General features: G+C 34.3%; 2 protein-coding genes and 1 non-coding gene across 3 annotated transcripts; all 3 read right to left on the bottom strand.

Annotated features, from left to right (window-relative positions):
- Nucleotides 1–2,141: 2,141 nt before the first annotated feature.
- On the bottom strand, nucleotides 2,142–5,670 carry LOC131633522 (vacuolar protein sorting-associated protein 22 homolog 1). The gene is made up of 6 exons (XM_058904233.1): nucleotides 5,264–5,670; nucleotides 3,815–3,950; nucleotides 3,466–3,620; nucleotides 3,148–3,255; nucleotides 2,466–2,555; nucleotides 2,142–2,345 (listed from the first exon to the last, which is right to left on the bottom strand). Exons 1-6 carry the CDS (start codon nucleotides 5,423–5,425, stop codon nucleotides 2,241–2,243), a joined length of 756 nt encoding a protein of 251 aa, XP_058760216.1. The 5' UTR covers nucleotides 5,426–5,670; the 3' UTR covers nucleotides 2,142–2,240.
- TRNAM-CAU (transfer RNA methionine (anticodon CAU)) lies at nucleotides 5,647–5,718 on the bottom strand. The gene has a single exon. It is a non-coding gene; the product is annotated as a tRNA-Met (tRNA).
- Nucleotides 5,719–7,049: 1,331 nt separating this feature from the next.
- On the bottom strand, nucleotides 7,050–11,651 carry LOC131633528 (probable folate-biopterin transporter 4). Its single transcript, XM_058904239.1, has 7 exons — nucleotides 11,441–11,651; nucleotides 11,148–11,275; nucleotides 9,712–9,933; nucleotides 8,977–9,441; nucleotides 8,573–8,770; nucleotides 8,345–8,482; nucleotides 7,050–7,426 (listed from the first exon to the last, which is right to left on the bottom strand). The coding sequence occupies exons 1-7, from the start codon at nucleotides 11,519–11,521 to the stop codon at nucleotides 7,165–7,167; spliced, it is 1,494 nt and encodes a 497-aa protein (XP_058760222.1). The 5' UTR covers nucleotides 11,522–11,651; the 3' UTR covers nucleotides 7,050–7,164.
- Between the last annotated feature and the right edge of the window lie 5,248 nt (nucleotides 11,652–16,899).

The raw sequence follows: 16,899 nt of genomic DNA, 5'->3' as shown, positions 1-16,899 counted from the left end.
GTATTTTATATATTACTCATAGTTCATAATATCTAGTAATTGTGTATTAGAGTATAGTACCATGACTACGAGTTGTATGCAAGTTGAAAATAGTTGAAAGATTAAGGCTTGAAATTCTATTATCATACTTTTAGTGATATTTAACTTAGCAAATTACTCCTTCCGTTCCTTTATAATTGTCACTTTTGTGAAAAAAATTTGTTTCTTTTTAAGTGTCACATTTCAAAGTTCAAGAAAGTATTTTTGTTATTTTGTCAAAATTACCCCTAATCATTATGATAGAGAGAGAAAAAGTTAAATAAAATATTAAAAAGTTTAGGGTATTAGACTATTTACAATGGGGGTGTTGAAAAAATTATTCAATAGTTGAATGTCTACAATGGTTTGTTGAATGAGGTGTTTAATGTGATGTGGATTAATTGGTGTTGAAAAGATTCAACATGTTGAATGAGAAAAAAGTGGGGCCACATGCAACACTTTACACAATTTTATTGGTTGTTGTGATTATTTAGATTTTATTTTCTTTTAATCATTTAAAATTAATTATTTCATAGTAAATAAATTTTTTATTTATTTTTATTTTTATCAAAATTCATTATTTTTTTTCCTCTATAAATAGAGACTTGGTTCATTTGATTTGGACTCATAAAAAAAATTCACTTTTTTCTCTCAATTTTTTTTCTATTTAGCCTTAAAAAAATCATTGTTTGTAGCTCTAAACATCCTTGTAGTGAAATGGATCCCAACAATAACCCTTTTAACACCCAAATTTTTACTAATTATCCTTGTTTGTGAGCCGAGTCTATTGTACTAATTAAATTATGTGTGTTTCATTTTTTGTGTGTTTCTTTTTTAGTGTGTTGTGTGTTTAGTGTATTTATTGCATTTTTAAGTTTTTTTATAATTTTATTTTTTTAAAAAATAACTATTTTTACATCTCTTATTTATTACTTGCAAGAAAAAAAATTAAGAATAGAAAATTAGAAAAAATAAATAAATTGTTAAACTTAAAAAAAAAAGTTTAAATATTAATTATTTTAATTTAATTTTAATTGATAATAGATATTAATATATAATCATAAAAACAAAACTTTAAAAGAAAATAAGAATATGATGTGGGGTAGGGTGTTGAATTTTATTAAACAAAACCATTGTAGTGAAAAAAAATTGAATAGGTGTTGAATTATTAGGTGGAAGAGAGAGAAGATGATGTGGAAGATAAAAAGTGAAAAAGTAGGGTGTTGAATAATGTAACCATTGTACATAGTCTTATTGGAAAAAGAATAATCATTACTTAAAAAGTAACAATAATCATTGGTTGTCTTGGTACGTGGAAAAACTTAAAAAGTGACAATTATAAAGGAACGGAGGGAGTATAATAAAAGTTCAATTCATGACTCAGAAAATAGTTCTTCATGATTTGATAATAATCATCCACTGCTGACACCAATTTTAAGTGCTCATCAAGAGAATACATTTACAGACTGTTGTGTAAAATACAAGAAATTACTAACCTGAAAGAAATAAAATTACCAAACAACAACTAATCCACACCACTTTAAGCTTTGCCATTAGGGCTTGGAAGGAGAACTTCAAGTCATATTTGGCAGGAGATTTCCCTGTTGCATATTTATTTTCAATTTGATCATATCTCTGTAACATCTACACCTCCGGAAAAAAGTGTGTCTGTTTTGCTGTCGAACATTGACACTGACACTTGTAATTATATTTAATTTATTCATTTTTTTCTAATTATTACCAGTATTGACGTCTCATTATCGTGTTGTGTTTCCGCTATCCATGCTTCATAGATCATATCATCAAACATGATTTTGAGAGACACTTGTTAAAAGCTAAATATTAAAATAATATTGAGAAAATAATTAGTTTTTTTAAACTAAATAGCTTATTGCATAAGTTCACATTATAAGTTCAAATTAGCGTATGTATTTCATTTTGTTAAGAAATACTCATTTAACTTTTCCATAAATGCTTATAAAGCTAACTAGCCAAGGACTTTTCCTATGCGGAAAGCCATAAGCTTGTTTTAACTGAGAAGCTTCCATAGCATAGAAACAAATCCAAACTTAGCTTATGTGATGGAAATTTTTAAAAAAAGACTTATACTCATATTCAAGGTGTACATCACATAAAATCCAGGAGGAATAAACAATTAGTAAACTTACAACAGTTTAACAATGTTCTTGAAAAATTTGACCTCAGATACTTTTCTAACAAATTTACAAGGTATCAGTTCCTGTCAAAGATGAAATTGGTGATACACACGGAAACCAGTATCGCCGTTTTCCATCTTTGTGGCCATCATCAATCATTGCAAGCCCGTCCTGCATGAGCCAATACAACAATGTTTAGTGTCCATGCGATTGGAGGTCAGTATTACAATTAAATGTTATTGGATAAAGATAAAAAGAGAGAAAAAAAATTTAAAAAATAGTTTATCTTACATCAAGTAATGTATCAAGTGCATCAATGGCACGACCCGAAGTCCAAGATAGCCGCTTTTCTACTTGATCGACAGTCACAAACCCTTGACCCTGAAATATACAAAGTGTTATGTAAGTGTAAAAAATGTAAGCTTTCATAGTAAAAAGGTAGTATATTCAACAGATATTTACATGTTATTCGATAGATTAAGGTCAGTTTGAATTGACTTATTTAAACTTGTCTACTGACATAAGTGCTTGTGAGATTATTTGTAAGAGATTATGGCAGCAACTTATGACATATCAATAAGCTGTTTTCAGCTTAATTCCATAAGTTCTCAATTATAGCTTATGAAAACAACTTGCAGCTTATATGATAACAGTTTGACATTATTTTCCCTTTTGTCATAGAAATAGCGTATACTTAAACACTTATATGATAAGGGTTTATGCTATAAGCACTTAATTAAGTTATTTATCTAAACATGGCCTAGAGATGAAGTCATTAAGCAACTTCCACTCTCATAAGCTAAAAAGAGAACATCAGCCAACTAGGTCCATGCCATCATCACCATGCAATTACAAATTTACAAGGCATGCTTTAGAAAGTTCACAATCCCGTGACTTTTAAAGAACAGGAAAATGGAAGAGGCAAGTAACCGCATGTATACATTAGTATATTTAAAAAATGAGTAATAGTTACCTGGGCAAGTTCTAGAATTTCGTTATGGTCTTTGTTCAGCTCAGTTGGAACCGAACGAACAAGTTTTTTCTTTCCAACCGAAATAACTTCAAACCCGCTACCTAGAACCTGAAATTTGTGACACAATCAGTATGCAACACAACATGGTCAACCACAATGCATGTAACAAATATCTCAGCAAATGGAGAAACAAAGATTAATGCAGTAAGGACACACGTGCTCTTCCAAAATACATGCAAGCATATACTATTTATTTACATCACGTTCATCAAAACTAACAGTCATAGTTAGGTTTAAGGACATGGTAAATCACAAGACCTTCAGTTTACTGATAGCGCGCAGGCAATCATCCTCAGAAACCACTCCTCTGTCACTTTTTCGTCTCTGACGAAGGAGATTACACAGTTCCTGCAGGTTGATTAATCCACCATTGAGGGGTCTAGTAGCCAAGCAAATGTCCACTATTTGAACTCCTGTCTAGCCAAGTAGCTCATGTTAACAAAACATTCTAAGAAACCATAACAAAACAATGTGTTATGCCAATATCTATTTCTGAAAAGTTAACATTAGTCGGCATTACATTAAACGCATTGCATGAATGATTCATACATGCATAAGAAAACCATTTGTTGGGAAAGTAAACAAGTTTTAGAAAGATATTACCAACCAAGTTCATAATAGAAATCACCAATTCCCAACAGCTCGGCCCAAAATCCCTTATTTGAGGCCAAGGGATCTACTCCAACCTTAGCACACATCTCATGAAACTGTGACCTGAATGCAGGGTTCTTGCGGATGTCATTCTGAACCAGTGATACCAACAATTAGTGTCATTTTAATCATTAATTGCAACAAAAAATAAAAATAGGATTTTTCTAAAATATTTATAAAACTGAATTCACAAAACATGATCAAAGTGAGATGTTAATCAGTCGTGCCCCTGGAGTTTCAAGGCCTTCAAATATTTCTAGCCCGCCCCTGAACAGAACTCCCCTGACATTGAAAAGCTGATAATAACCTCACAAACATTATAGCAACTTCATCAGTCAGCAACCAGCATCATTTATAGCAAAAAATACATCAATTCATCCCACTTTCATGGAATGATTACAATCACATTATTAACAGTTTTATTGATTGCCGACGACAAAAACCAAAAACCAACCATTTTAACCGCCGTTATCTGCCTAAAACACCATGGCCATGACAGTTATTGAAAAAATCCGCCATTTTTAGTCAAAGCTATTTATCCACCTAAATCATCATGGCACCCCGACCTTCACCAATTGGCCATGGCAGTTGTCAAAAAGTCCGCCATTTTAAGTCACTGCTATTCGCCTAAAACATAATGGTGCCGCCGACCTTCACCAATTGGCCATGGCAGTTGTAAAACAATCCGCAATTTTAAGCCACTGCTATCCACCTAAAACATCCTGGCACCGCCGGCCTTCACCAATTGGCCATGGACTTTGTCGAAAAATCCGCCATTTTTAGTCAAAGCTATCTATCCGCCTAAAACATCATGGCGCCCCGACCATCACCAATTGGTCATGGCAGTTGTCAAAAAAATCTGTCACCACAATCTGCCATTGGTTGATATTTGACAACACTGATTGTACTACTAGAACAAACAATATTACAGCCGTGGCTTTGGCAATTATCCTCAAATTAAAATCCAACCACTTTTGAATTGGCAAGGATCTCAAAACCTAAGAAGCACTGACACCGGAAACACGAAATCAACACTAACAAGTCGACACCGATAATAATTTGAAAAATGGATAAGTTAAACATAATCACAAGTATCTATGTCAGCTTCGGACATGAACACAGACACAAAGGTGTCAGTCCTACAAAGCTCAAAACCAAACACATCCCTTAAAGCTACAAACTTTCAATAGAAACCATCCAAACCCAGGTACCAAAAATCATCAAAACACAACTAACTACCATTTGGCAATCAAAACATAAACTTTTGAGAACAAAATTGAACTTTTCCAATACTGCAGCAGAATTAAAAATCAACTCTTTTTCTAACTTCCCACAACAAAATTAAAAATCAATCAATCAATTAATCAGAATATAAAAGGGAAGAATTTATATGAAAAAAAAGAACCTTATGCTTGCGAGCAAAATCTTCAAGCTGAGAACGAAAGGTGGAAAGCTGTTCCTTCATCATATCAGTTCTGATCTTTGCTACATTCTCACCAAGCAACCGATATTGATCCCTTGCAGCAGCAGCTGTTTGTAACCCTCCAATTCCAGGTCTCCTTCTCATTTTGCCTTCTGAAAAATCCTGATTCCGATTTTAGGGTTTATAAATTGGGGAATTTCACGGTAATGTTTTGGATTTGAATTTTTCGTGAGGAAGTTTAACAACAACAACAACAAAAAAAAGAGAAAAAACGAAGAAGTAACCGAAGCGATGATGCAAAACGATGAAGAGAGTGATAGCGTTGAATTTTCGGAAAATTAGAAAGAGAGAAAAAAATTTGAAATTATCAGAGCCTGGTTTCGATCCAGGGACCTGTGGGTTATGGGCCCACCACGCTTCCGCTGCGCCACTCTGATTTGTTGATGTAACTTCTCCTCTTCGTTTTCATATTCAAATCTATTTTCTCTGTTTTAACACATTTAGCTCGTGAAATACAAAATGATATTAAACCTTCGCTCACCAAGAGGAGGAATTAATATAGCATAACTGAAATTTGTGTTCAATGTTTATAAAAGTATTTGTACAAATAGTAAACGTATTTTTTAGAGCATCTTCTATTTTCTCTAATTTAATTTGTATTTATTAATTGATCTTGAAATATCCTATTATATAGACATGCTAGTTAATAAAATATTTCTATAAATTTATATTTGATACTATTTACTTGATGAGGGAAAGATAGACATCAAATTAAAGTCATATTTTGATGAATAGTCAAAGAATCAATTGAATCAGTTACAACAGCAATAGATATTAGCTATATATGTACAAGTTGGTTGATGAAGTAAGTTAGAAAAAAGCTTAACAAACTTCTAACTAGCCTAATAATCAAAATAAAAATTGAATAAAACCCTCCATTTGAGTATGTCTTGTCAATGAACCTAGTCTAATACAACCGTGTTTTTTAGGCCGGAGTTCAACTATGAGCAATGCTATGTTTACACTATTTTTTCACACACCGTACATACATCGTATAATTTAACAAAGACATATTTTCTTGCACATAAATCAAAACATACAAAATTATTTAAAAAATTGTATGTATAAATATACGATGTGGGTGTTAAAAATGGTGTAAGCTTATCAATTATGTTTCCACTATAGTTCAAATATGACAATTTATACAACCATTTACAAGAGTACCTTGCTGAAATTTGTGCACATCTTCTTAGATGTCAGAAATGCCTAAAATATCTCTCTGCAAAAATCAAAGCTCCAAATTATTCCTAACGCCATGGCAATTGATTATGAAATTGAACGCTTAATCCATGCAAGAACCATTGAATTGCAGTGAATCCAAGTGGAAAATAACAGATCAAAAACCAGAGATTTAGTTAAGGTTATGAATTACTCTTTTTTTTTCTGGAAATTAGGATAATCTATATTGATCGTGCTCAAATATAATAGTTCTTTGTTGTATAGAGATAGAGAAACAAGAACTGATGCAGGGCTCTCATTGGATGCAAGTAGAACAGATTTGCAAAATTAGTTGAAAATTAAAAATTTTATGTAACTCTGGTATATCATGGAATCAAGCCTCTTAAACTAATGAAGACATCTCAACAACCTATTTAATTCTTGTAGACTGGAACTTCTGATCAGAAATGTTGTAAAAGTGTATATATAATCTGTATAGTCAGTGTCATTCTCAAAGGAAAAATGTATAAACCAATTGAAATGCCTCTCATTTCCTCCAACATTTTCCAATTTACAAATGGAAAATGTCAACTATAAAATATCTAGGAAAAACTAACTGAAGTATACATAACCAATATCAATGGTATTCACCAATAACTAACTATCTATCCTGATGAACCTGTTGCTTCCTTTGGTATAAGGAACAAAAAGGAAATTGGAATGAAATTACACAAAGCATGAATAACAATGCCTAATAGAAGATTGTCAAAAGATCCTGAATCTATGTTCAATATAGAAGCCAAGCCAGCACCTACAAAAGATCCTATTGTTGTTCCCAAGTTGTTTATTGACATGAAAAGAGCAAATAATGTCCCTTCAATTCCTGGAGGGCATAGTCGTCCAGATAAGATCAAGAATGGCATAAACCTGCAGTTTAGAGACAAAGATCAGAAATGAATTGGAACTAAGAATGCAACAAAAAATGTTTAGATGAAATCATTAAGGCTCAGAAGCGGCAAAAACAATGGAAAACTAGGCACCAGAGTAGTCAATAGCGGCGCTATCCCGCTATAGCGGAGCGGAGCAGAGGCCGGCTGCAATGAGAAGAGCCTTAGCGGTGCAAAACACTATAGCAGCCGCTATAGAGTAAATAGCGAGATAGCAGAGCAGAGCCGTTCCCGGCCCGGAGCATTTTCTGGCCCGCTATCCTTTTCCCATCTAAAAACCTGAAATTATCCCTTATATTTACAATGTTTTAAGGGTGATTTTGGATTTTTTTAATCAAATTTGAGTGGAAACTTAACCTTAACTTTCCTTCATTGTCCTTTATGCACTTTAGGAGTAATGTGTGATTTGATTTATGAATATTTTATGAGTTGAGTTATGTGTTTAATTTTACATTAAATATTTTTTTATAATTAATATATGTAATTTGCCCAAAATATGATCAAATAGAGCGGTCATCCTCTATATACTATCCTACATTTGGGGTCGGCAGCTCCGCGCCACTATCCAGGAATGACTACTCTGATGGGCACAATCATTAATACTAACTGATACACCCTATGTACTATCCCTCTAATCTTCTAATACCTATCGTGATGTGCTTTGTAAAGATGAACCAAGGGTAGTGATAAAATAAATGATTATATAACATATTAGTCATTTTAATATACACTTTTTCGGTTTTAATTCCTACAAAAAATTGTTGCTCTAAATCCTTTCGAGTTAGGTTGTTTTGGCTTAGTCTATGTAATTATCTTTCACCTACCCTACTAACGCACATCCTTAATGAAAAAAAAACAAGTATGCAGAAAAAAACTGAATTGAGAAGCAATGACTAACTTGAATTGATTGATTGCATCAACAAGAGCTGAGCCAAACAGCACCATAACCTTGTCTGATACTCCAAAGGCAATATTTTTTCTAGACACAACAGCAATCTGCAGAAGATTCAAGAAGGCCAACGCAACATGAGCGTACCTGTAATCAGAATGAAAACATATCAGTAAACTAAATAGGCATAGGTTAACAATCAACCAATGAAAAAAAAAACAATTCTTAGTATCTTACATGAGAATTCTTCGTAGCGTCATATGCTTTAGGTGACGGTTATAAATGAATGTTCCAAGCATAAGTCCTAACCACCCAACAACTCGTGCCGTCCCTAAGAAAGATGCTTCGAGCTTTAGAACCTCGGTTTCGTAGTAGAACGAGACTGTTGAAAGATTGGGAATTGTAATGTGGGCAAGGAAAAACCAAGACATAGGTCTGCACTCCACAACATAAAACGAAGATTATTAATTCATTACTAGCTATTTCAAAGCATTATGTATAAAATGAATTAGCATTACATTGTGAGATAGTGAGACCATTAGTAACATAAAAAACATGGACTTTTTAGAAAATATGCTCTTGACTAGGAATTATCGATAATTTTAAAAGTGAAGTAAACAGACAAAATTTCAAATATCTACCTCAAAATCATTGGCTGTCGAAATGCACGACATAAATCATAAATTGCGTTTTTCAAGGAATGGAACGACTTTGTCGCCAAGGAGTCTCCTTTACCAAGAACCTTTGATTTTCTTGCATTTACTACTTTATTTTTTGTGTTCTTTTTGCTCTTCTTTCTTTTTCTTGTACTGCTGTTGGACTTTTTAGTTAAAGGACTATCTTCATCTAGGGCCCTACTATTACTACTACCATTTGTTTGCATATCCTTTGCAGTAGAATCCTCAACTAAATCTTCGATATTTACAGAATTCTCCTTCACAAAACAGCATGATAGTAACTGTATGCAAGGTAGTATGGAGAATAGAAGAAAAATAGCATATATCGGTAAACTTGATAACGCGATTCCCCCAAATAAACTTCCACATATTCCTCCCACAGCCATTGAAAACCAAGATAATGACTGGAGGTCTCCTGCAAATGAGGCCCTGACCAACAAAAGCATGTAATTAATCACAGGATAAAAAGACCATTCTGCTAAGATCGCATGAAATGAATGCATGGTTCACATTATATGTTAGTATGTTACACAGAGATACAAGATTGAGAAATCGGCTACAATGCAAAGAAAAATATCAATCATAGAAGATTCTAACATATGATCCAACATTTTGCATTATTTACAATGTCTATATGCTATTCGATATGCAACAATCCACCTCAGAAAATGAAACAAGGAATTGAAGATGCAAACATACTTTTCATGTCTTACAGCTTCAGCTACCATTGCATCAACAACAACATCTGCCATGGCTGATCCTAAGTTTTGCACAGTCAAGAATACCATCAGATGCCATGTCGAGTTCCTCAAAGTTGAACTTAAACCTAGAATAAACCATGGTACAAGGGAGAGCACAGTCGCAATCACCAAGTACGAAATCCGTTTACTTCCTTTAATTGGGATACAATCAGAAAGTATCCTGTTCATCATTAAGCAAACCAGATTACAATGAAGCAGTGTGATATTGATTTAGTAAATAAACACATACACATAAATGCAAGAGCAACACAAACTAAACTGCAACTTGATAGTTGATATTGTCAACACACATTAGCCGGTTCGAGAAACATCAAAAAGCATTAATGAAATTTCTGTGAGTGCACCTACTTCTCATGTTAAATAAAAAAGCCATTTGTCATTCAGAGTTGCCTTAAGGTCGTGCCCTCTCTTTTGCATTTTATGCTCTTTTTTTAATATTAAATGATGGGAGTATGTATGTAATTTTAAAAACCATATCTTCGTGTTCCAACAACAATGAAAATAATTCTTAGAGGATGAAGAATAATCGCTGGTCTAATATTATGTTTAATTTAATTTAAACTCAGAATTTTCCTTGTCCTTTCTTGCTATTCAGAATAGGAAAACTCTCATCAATTTCTATGGCATATGTTTTATTTTGGTAGGTGAAAAGAAAGCTAACAATAGACATAGAATTAATCATCACCTTTCAGGTTTACTAAAATAGAAAACCTACAACAACAACAACAACAACCAAGCCTTATCCCACTAAGTGGGGTCGGCTACGAATCAACTTTCACTATAATGCTCTATCCAGGACCATGCTTTTATCCAAATCTTTCTCAATAACTTCTCGTATAGTTTTTCTAGGTCTTTCTCTATCTCTTAGCTGTTTGACTCATCTCTATCTGATCTACTCTCCTTATGACAAAATCTACATATCGTCTATCTACAAGCCCAAACCACAAGTCTATTTTCTATCATCATTTCTACTATAGGTGCTACTCCATGTCTCCAATGCTCTCTCTAATATTGCCTCCTTTCTTGTTATTCAGAATATGGTTTTGGCAGGTGAAAAGAAAGCTAACAATATACATAGAATCATAACCATTCCGGGTTTACTAAAATAGAAAACACAAGCACAAAATATCATAATTTCAGAATAAAATTATCCATGTTAATTTAATTTCCAAATCAAAATTACATATAGATATGTTAATGTTTGTATGCATCTATTCTACGTATAACGTATCTAAGTGTGAATACAAAAGAGTTTCATTTCAGTATAGCAAAAACTTCACACTAACAATTCATACCTATTAACATTACATACCAATTAAATATAATCCAATACATGATACTCAATTGGGAGGAAAAAAATTCAAGAAATCATACCCATATAACGGTTTAATACTCCATGGGAAAAATGCAACTGAAAACACAAATTGTGAAGCCGAAGGTGTCAAATGAAGATTATCTTTAAGCTGATACGAAATTGCTGTCCATACAAAAGACCTAAAACCCTGCACCAACAGGAAACAACCAGAAGGTGTCAAATTGAAAAACACCGCAGATGATAGAACCAATAAGAAATTACCAGATCTCAAAGAAAATCAAAACCCTATAAATATTCGATGCAAAGATTTCATATTTACGGTAAAGTTTAACAAAATATGAAGAAGTGAAACCTGGGTGAAGTAAATCAAGCAAATTAGCCAAAGAAACGAAACTCCGAATGCGGCATTCAACTGTTTCGTCCATTGGATCATTGTTGATACAAAAAAAAAATTGAAATTTTCTTCTATGAAGATGAAGATTTCATTGTTTGTTGATTTTGAAGAAGGAATGGCGTAAACGATTTCAGCTTTCCCTCCCAACGGTTTGCGCAATATGGAAGTTATTCTTTTTTGACGGTTTTATCCCTGGCAGTTTTTGTTATTGTAGGATGTTTAATTGAGGGTGTTTTCGTCTTTGATATGTGCGTTTAACACGTCTATGAATCGAACCAGAGTTCGCCACGTGAGATCGCTGTAATGTTTGACTCTAAATAATATAAATATGACTTTTTATTACTCTTTGACTAATATTATTAAATCACTCCTATATAATAAAAAAACAACATACCACCAAAAATGTATATTTTTTAATAAAAAAATGTCTAATTATTCATAAAAAAATAATAATTAAATATATAATTAATAAAATAATATTTTGATCAATAATTTTATGTTCCCTTAATATTTATTATTTTATTATAATACATAAAAAAATTTGAAATAAAAAAGAGTTGGGTCATGTTTGATTTGAAAAGTTGAGATGGAAAAATGTTCAGAAAAGTGATTTAGGAAAGGTGAAGAAAAAGGTGAAATGGTGCACAAAGTCATATTGAAATGTGAAATATAGAGAGAGAGAGAGAGAGAGAGAAAAAAAACAATACTTTTACACATATGAAGTTACTTTTACTTTTAGATACTTTGTAGGCATGCCCTTTTGTACAGTTGTACCTCCATCATAGATATAGGAAATCATCCTCAAAAAAGAAGGAGAGACAAAAGCAACTCCATCAACAGGATGAGAACCTAAAGCAAGGCAAGCCTAATCTATTACTTACAAAGTCCTTCCTTAAATCTAAAGGAATGGACTCAAAAATGGTTAGAGAAATTAAATTTAAGCCTACATTAGCTAAGAAATCTGCACAATTGTTGCCTTCCCGGTAAATATGGGAGAAAAAAAGATGTCTGCTAGAATAAAAAAATACAGACTCTCCATCTTCTTCGGAGCTGCTAGGGAACCAAAGAGGAATTAGAGATAGATTGTACCACAAGCTTGGAGTCCGACTCAATTCATAGGTTGTTCCAACCCTTTTCCATAGCCATCTCCATAACACACAATGCAACCTAGAACTCAGCAATTGTAGACGAAGGCCAATGGACTAAATTAGCGAATGCTAACAAGAAATTCCCTAAGTGATCCCTAAAGAGACCACCACAACCCGCATACGTGGAACTAGGAAGGAAAGCTCCATATGTATTACATTTCACCCAACGAAGCGGGGGAGGTTGCCAAAAAAATTCTAAAATACGAGGAGCATCCGAAGGCCGAACTTTGATGTTAAACACTTTAAGAATCCAAAAATCATCCATAGAAGAATTGGAAGGCGCAGTAGAAAGTGCAAGATTCTTCTAGTTCCAGATCTTTCGCTGATAAAGTATATGTATTTATTTATGGTTTTTTCTTTATCCACCTCCCTATGGGGGTCACCCCCAGCGAAAACCCCACTTTACCCCTGCTTCGGAAATGCATTTCCGAAGTATTTTTTTTTCCAAATTTTCCCAGACTTCGGAAGTGCATCTCCGAAAATACCAAATTGGGGGTGTTTTCGGAGATGCACTTCCGAAAACACCTTTTTTATTCTTCAGATTTTAGGGTGTTTCGGAAGTGCATTTCAGAATTATGCAGAAGTCTCTTTTTTTATGCTTTTTCTAATAGTCCCGTACGAAACAAAACGAGTAATATATACAAAACGAAAACGCCGAACAAAACAAACGACATATCAACGTAAAATACTAATATAATAAATAAAATTCAAATAATATATACAGACCGAGTCATAGTGTACGAAATATATAATCTGAATACAAAAAAAATAAACCCGAACCCCTACTGGGTATGCCTAACCCTCTCTCCTTGGAACCTCCTCTGCCGCCTGTATGCTGCCGCACGGCCCGCATCACCGACGATCCTCTCCACCACGGCGACTGCCTCTGGACCGCCCTGATCAAAGATACCTCGATCCAACGCGTCCCGCCCAAGCAGCTCTATCTGCTGGCAGATCGGTAGGAGATCAGTGGCATGGTCATCCTCGACCTGCTGGTTCTCTAGGATCTCCTCGTATGCTGGCCTAGGAGCGCCCGGAGCGTCGGATGTCATCAGAGGATGTGACACCCGATAGAACCATGTGACATACCTGATCCGCTGTCGCGCGCGGATCTAAAACGAGTTGTTTTGAATAAAACCGTAGAAAGCGACAAGTGGCTCGCGTATCGTATCACAAGGATTCTCGTTGATTATTAACCAAAGGTAAATTGATTTAGGGGGGTTGTTTGGTTTCTGATTAACAAAAAGTGCTTAAAATAAGTGATTATCAAAATAAGTTGAAACGATTAATCTACTGTTTTGGATTCCTAACTTATCATCGATCCAAATAATTTCAAACTCACAAGCGGATTCTATTCCCTTTTCGATTATAAAAACAATTATACAAGAGCAATTGATATTATGTGATGTATGTTCCTAATTCCCGAATTAAGCAAACGGATTATATATAGCAATCGTGAATTAAGCAAACACGACAAACATACGCGGATTAAGCAAACGCGATTAAAGTATAGGAACATGCAATCATCGAAATTAATCAATCTAACCTTTGATAATATCGAATTAAGCAAACAACATATCAAAGATTAGAATTGAAAGGAAATAGATTAATTGGAAAATATAAGAACCTCAAAGTATCGGCGGAATCCGTTTACAGCAGATTAACCTCTAGGAATTAGTTCTTCATGATCAAACGTATCAAGCTCTCCAAATAAAATCGTGAATAGTGAAACGTGAACAGTGTTTTCGGCTGCTAGGGTCTAAGGGAAAAACAAACCAACCGGTTTACAACCCAACTGGGTCAAAAACAAAACCCAGGCCCACTACTAGCGACCCGAAACTGAAAATATAAAATGCTGCAACTTCAAACGCAAATCTGGGAACTATAGGCTCCGAATATGACTTCGACTCCAACATGAATGTCGTAGCTCTCTCTCTTAGCTTTCCGGTGATTATTAGAACGCCTCAATCGGACTCCTGGAACTCCAGTTATGATCGTTTCCGTGCATACTGCTAAAGCTGAAAAATAAAGTGCGAAAATTAAATAAAGCTAAAAATAAAATAAAATATAAAAACACATTAAAACATAAAAATAATCAAAACAAAACAATGAAATGCTTGAGTACAAACATGAAAGGACGTGCATAAAAATGCACTGATCAAATTCCCCCACACTTGAACTTTTGCACTCTGAGCAAAATGAACAACAAAACAAAGAAAGCACAAATACATCATTAGTTACTCATCCTAGGCTACAACTCATCTTCGGTTAAGTTTGCATCGACAGGTACTAATCTTGCACATTAAGGACATCGTAAGAACACTAACCATAATTATGCAGACATAAGCCTCCTAAATACACAAACCAATTCAAATCATATTATTATACCATAGCCTAACTTACTCATCCTTTTTGCTCTTTTTCATTCAGGCGCAATCACATTAAGCCCATTATCTCCACACAATTATAGCAAGACGACCGGTTAGTGACTCTGATCCTTTTCTGCACGGGGTTCTGGTACTTACGTGGCATAACCCTTTATTTACTCAGTTGTAGTTGCGGGGGATCGGACCGTAATCCTCTCTACCAAGTTCAGCACCAAAAACCGCTGAACCAACTAACAACGAGTTTTATTATCAACTTTTTCTTTTGAAGGTTCCACAACCGTTGGGTTAAGTGACCGGGTGAGAGTCACCAAACTTAGAAGGTGCATTCCCTTTTTCTTTTTCTATTTTTTTCTTCTTTTCGGAACACTCACTTATATTCATCGGCTTCCCTGCGTAAAGTGCGTGAGAGATGGTGCCGACTGCTGAAATAAACTACTCAAGAGCTGTTAGAGAATGAGAATTTAAGGCTAAAACATAATAAAAAATTCAAATCAATTTGCATATGCAGGAGACTTACGGTGTTAAAATGATACCGATCTTGTGAATTTTTCCCAAGTCTCCACAAACTCGACTCAAATCACTCTATAGCCTAAAACTTTCAAAACGATGCATTTTTTTTATATATTTTTTTAAACTGAAAACAAAACAAGAAAACAATAAAAAACAAATTTTTTGAAAGAAAACAAAACAAATAATGATTCTCTCCCCCACACTTAAGGCATACATTGTCCTCAATGAAAGAACATAAATATAAAATAAGAGTGAGAGAAAGGAAAGAACACACCCGAGGAGTCATGAAGGATAAGTGATCACATAAGCAGCCTTTCCCAAAGAGATATCTTTTACATTCTCTTCTTCCAAAGTGGGGATCTCATGAAGTAGCTTTGGGTAATGCCCATTGAACTTGGAATTTATATTAGTGCCTTCGCCTTTTATTCCAGGATCAAAGAAGAATCTTCGATAAGTAAAAGTTTTGAATGGGCATGTGATCTTCTTTTCCACAACCTCGGAGATCAAAAGATTCAGGGGCTGCCTCACTACTTTTGTTTCACCTTCCACTTCAATTGAGACCCTATGCAAAATCATGGACGGGCTAATATCGGGAATGTCGGCCTATGTCGACCCAATCGCCTTCTTATGCTTCTTCAAAACCTGCAAAAGCTTATTTTCGTGATCGAAATCAAGGTTAGAAGAAATTATAACTGGTAGCTTCTCATTCATCTCTAAATAAACATATTTTAGATTTTCAGGAATTGGTTTCAACTCTTGGGAATGTGGTTGTTCGATGGATGATTTGTTCTGGGCAGTCGGGGTGTTAAGAGCTTCAGTCGCATAAACGACTTCATGTATGACTTTATCTGCATGAGAAACATCAACCTGCAAGGCAACCTCAATCTCAGCATAAATAGAGCAAATTTTAGTGTCAGTACAAACATCACAAAAGTAAACATTATCAAAATCAGACAATGATGGAAAATCATCTGCAAACAAATCAGTACAAGTGTCATCAACAGTTTCAGAAAGCAACTCTATTTGAAAAATAGATTGCTCTTCCAATGGTTGTTGGTTTGATCCTTGAGCTTGTTGCATGGCATTCATCAAAGTGGCAAGCTGTCCAATTTGTGTTTGCAAAGTCTGAAGAGTAGAATCTATTTGTTGTTGATACTGGAGATTATTTGCAGCCATTTGTTTGACAATATCCTCTAGTGAAGGTTCGGAAGGTGCAGAGCATACAACCTGAAATTCCTTCAGATGCTTATGCGGATCCTCACCTGCAAAACCATTAAACCTAGGCAACAAATGTGTTAAACCATATTCCAATTCAAAAGGTGCATCACCCGCAGATAGTCAATACATAAACCATTATAGTTCACATTAGGGA

The sequence above is a fragment of the Vicia villosa genome, unplaced genomic scaffold, assembly GCF_029867415.1.
Source record: "Vicia villosa cultivar HV-30 ecotype Madison, WI unplaced genomic scaffold, Vvil1.0 ctg.001134F_1_1, whole genome shotgun sequence".
NCBI classification, from domain to species: Eukaryota; Viridiplantae; Streptophyta; class Magnoliopsida; order Fabales; family Fabaceae; genus Vicia; species Vicia villosa.
This window is presented reverse-complemented; position numbering and strand designations above follow the sequence as displayed.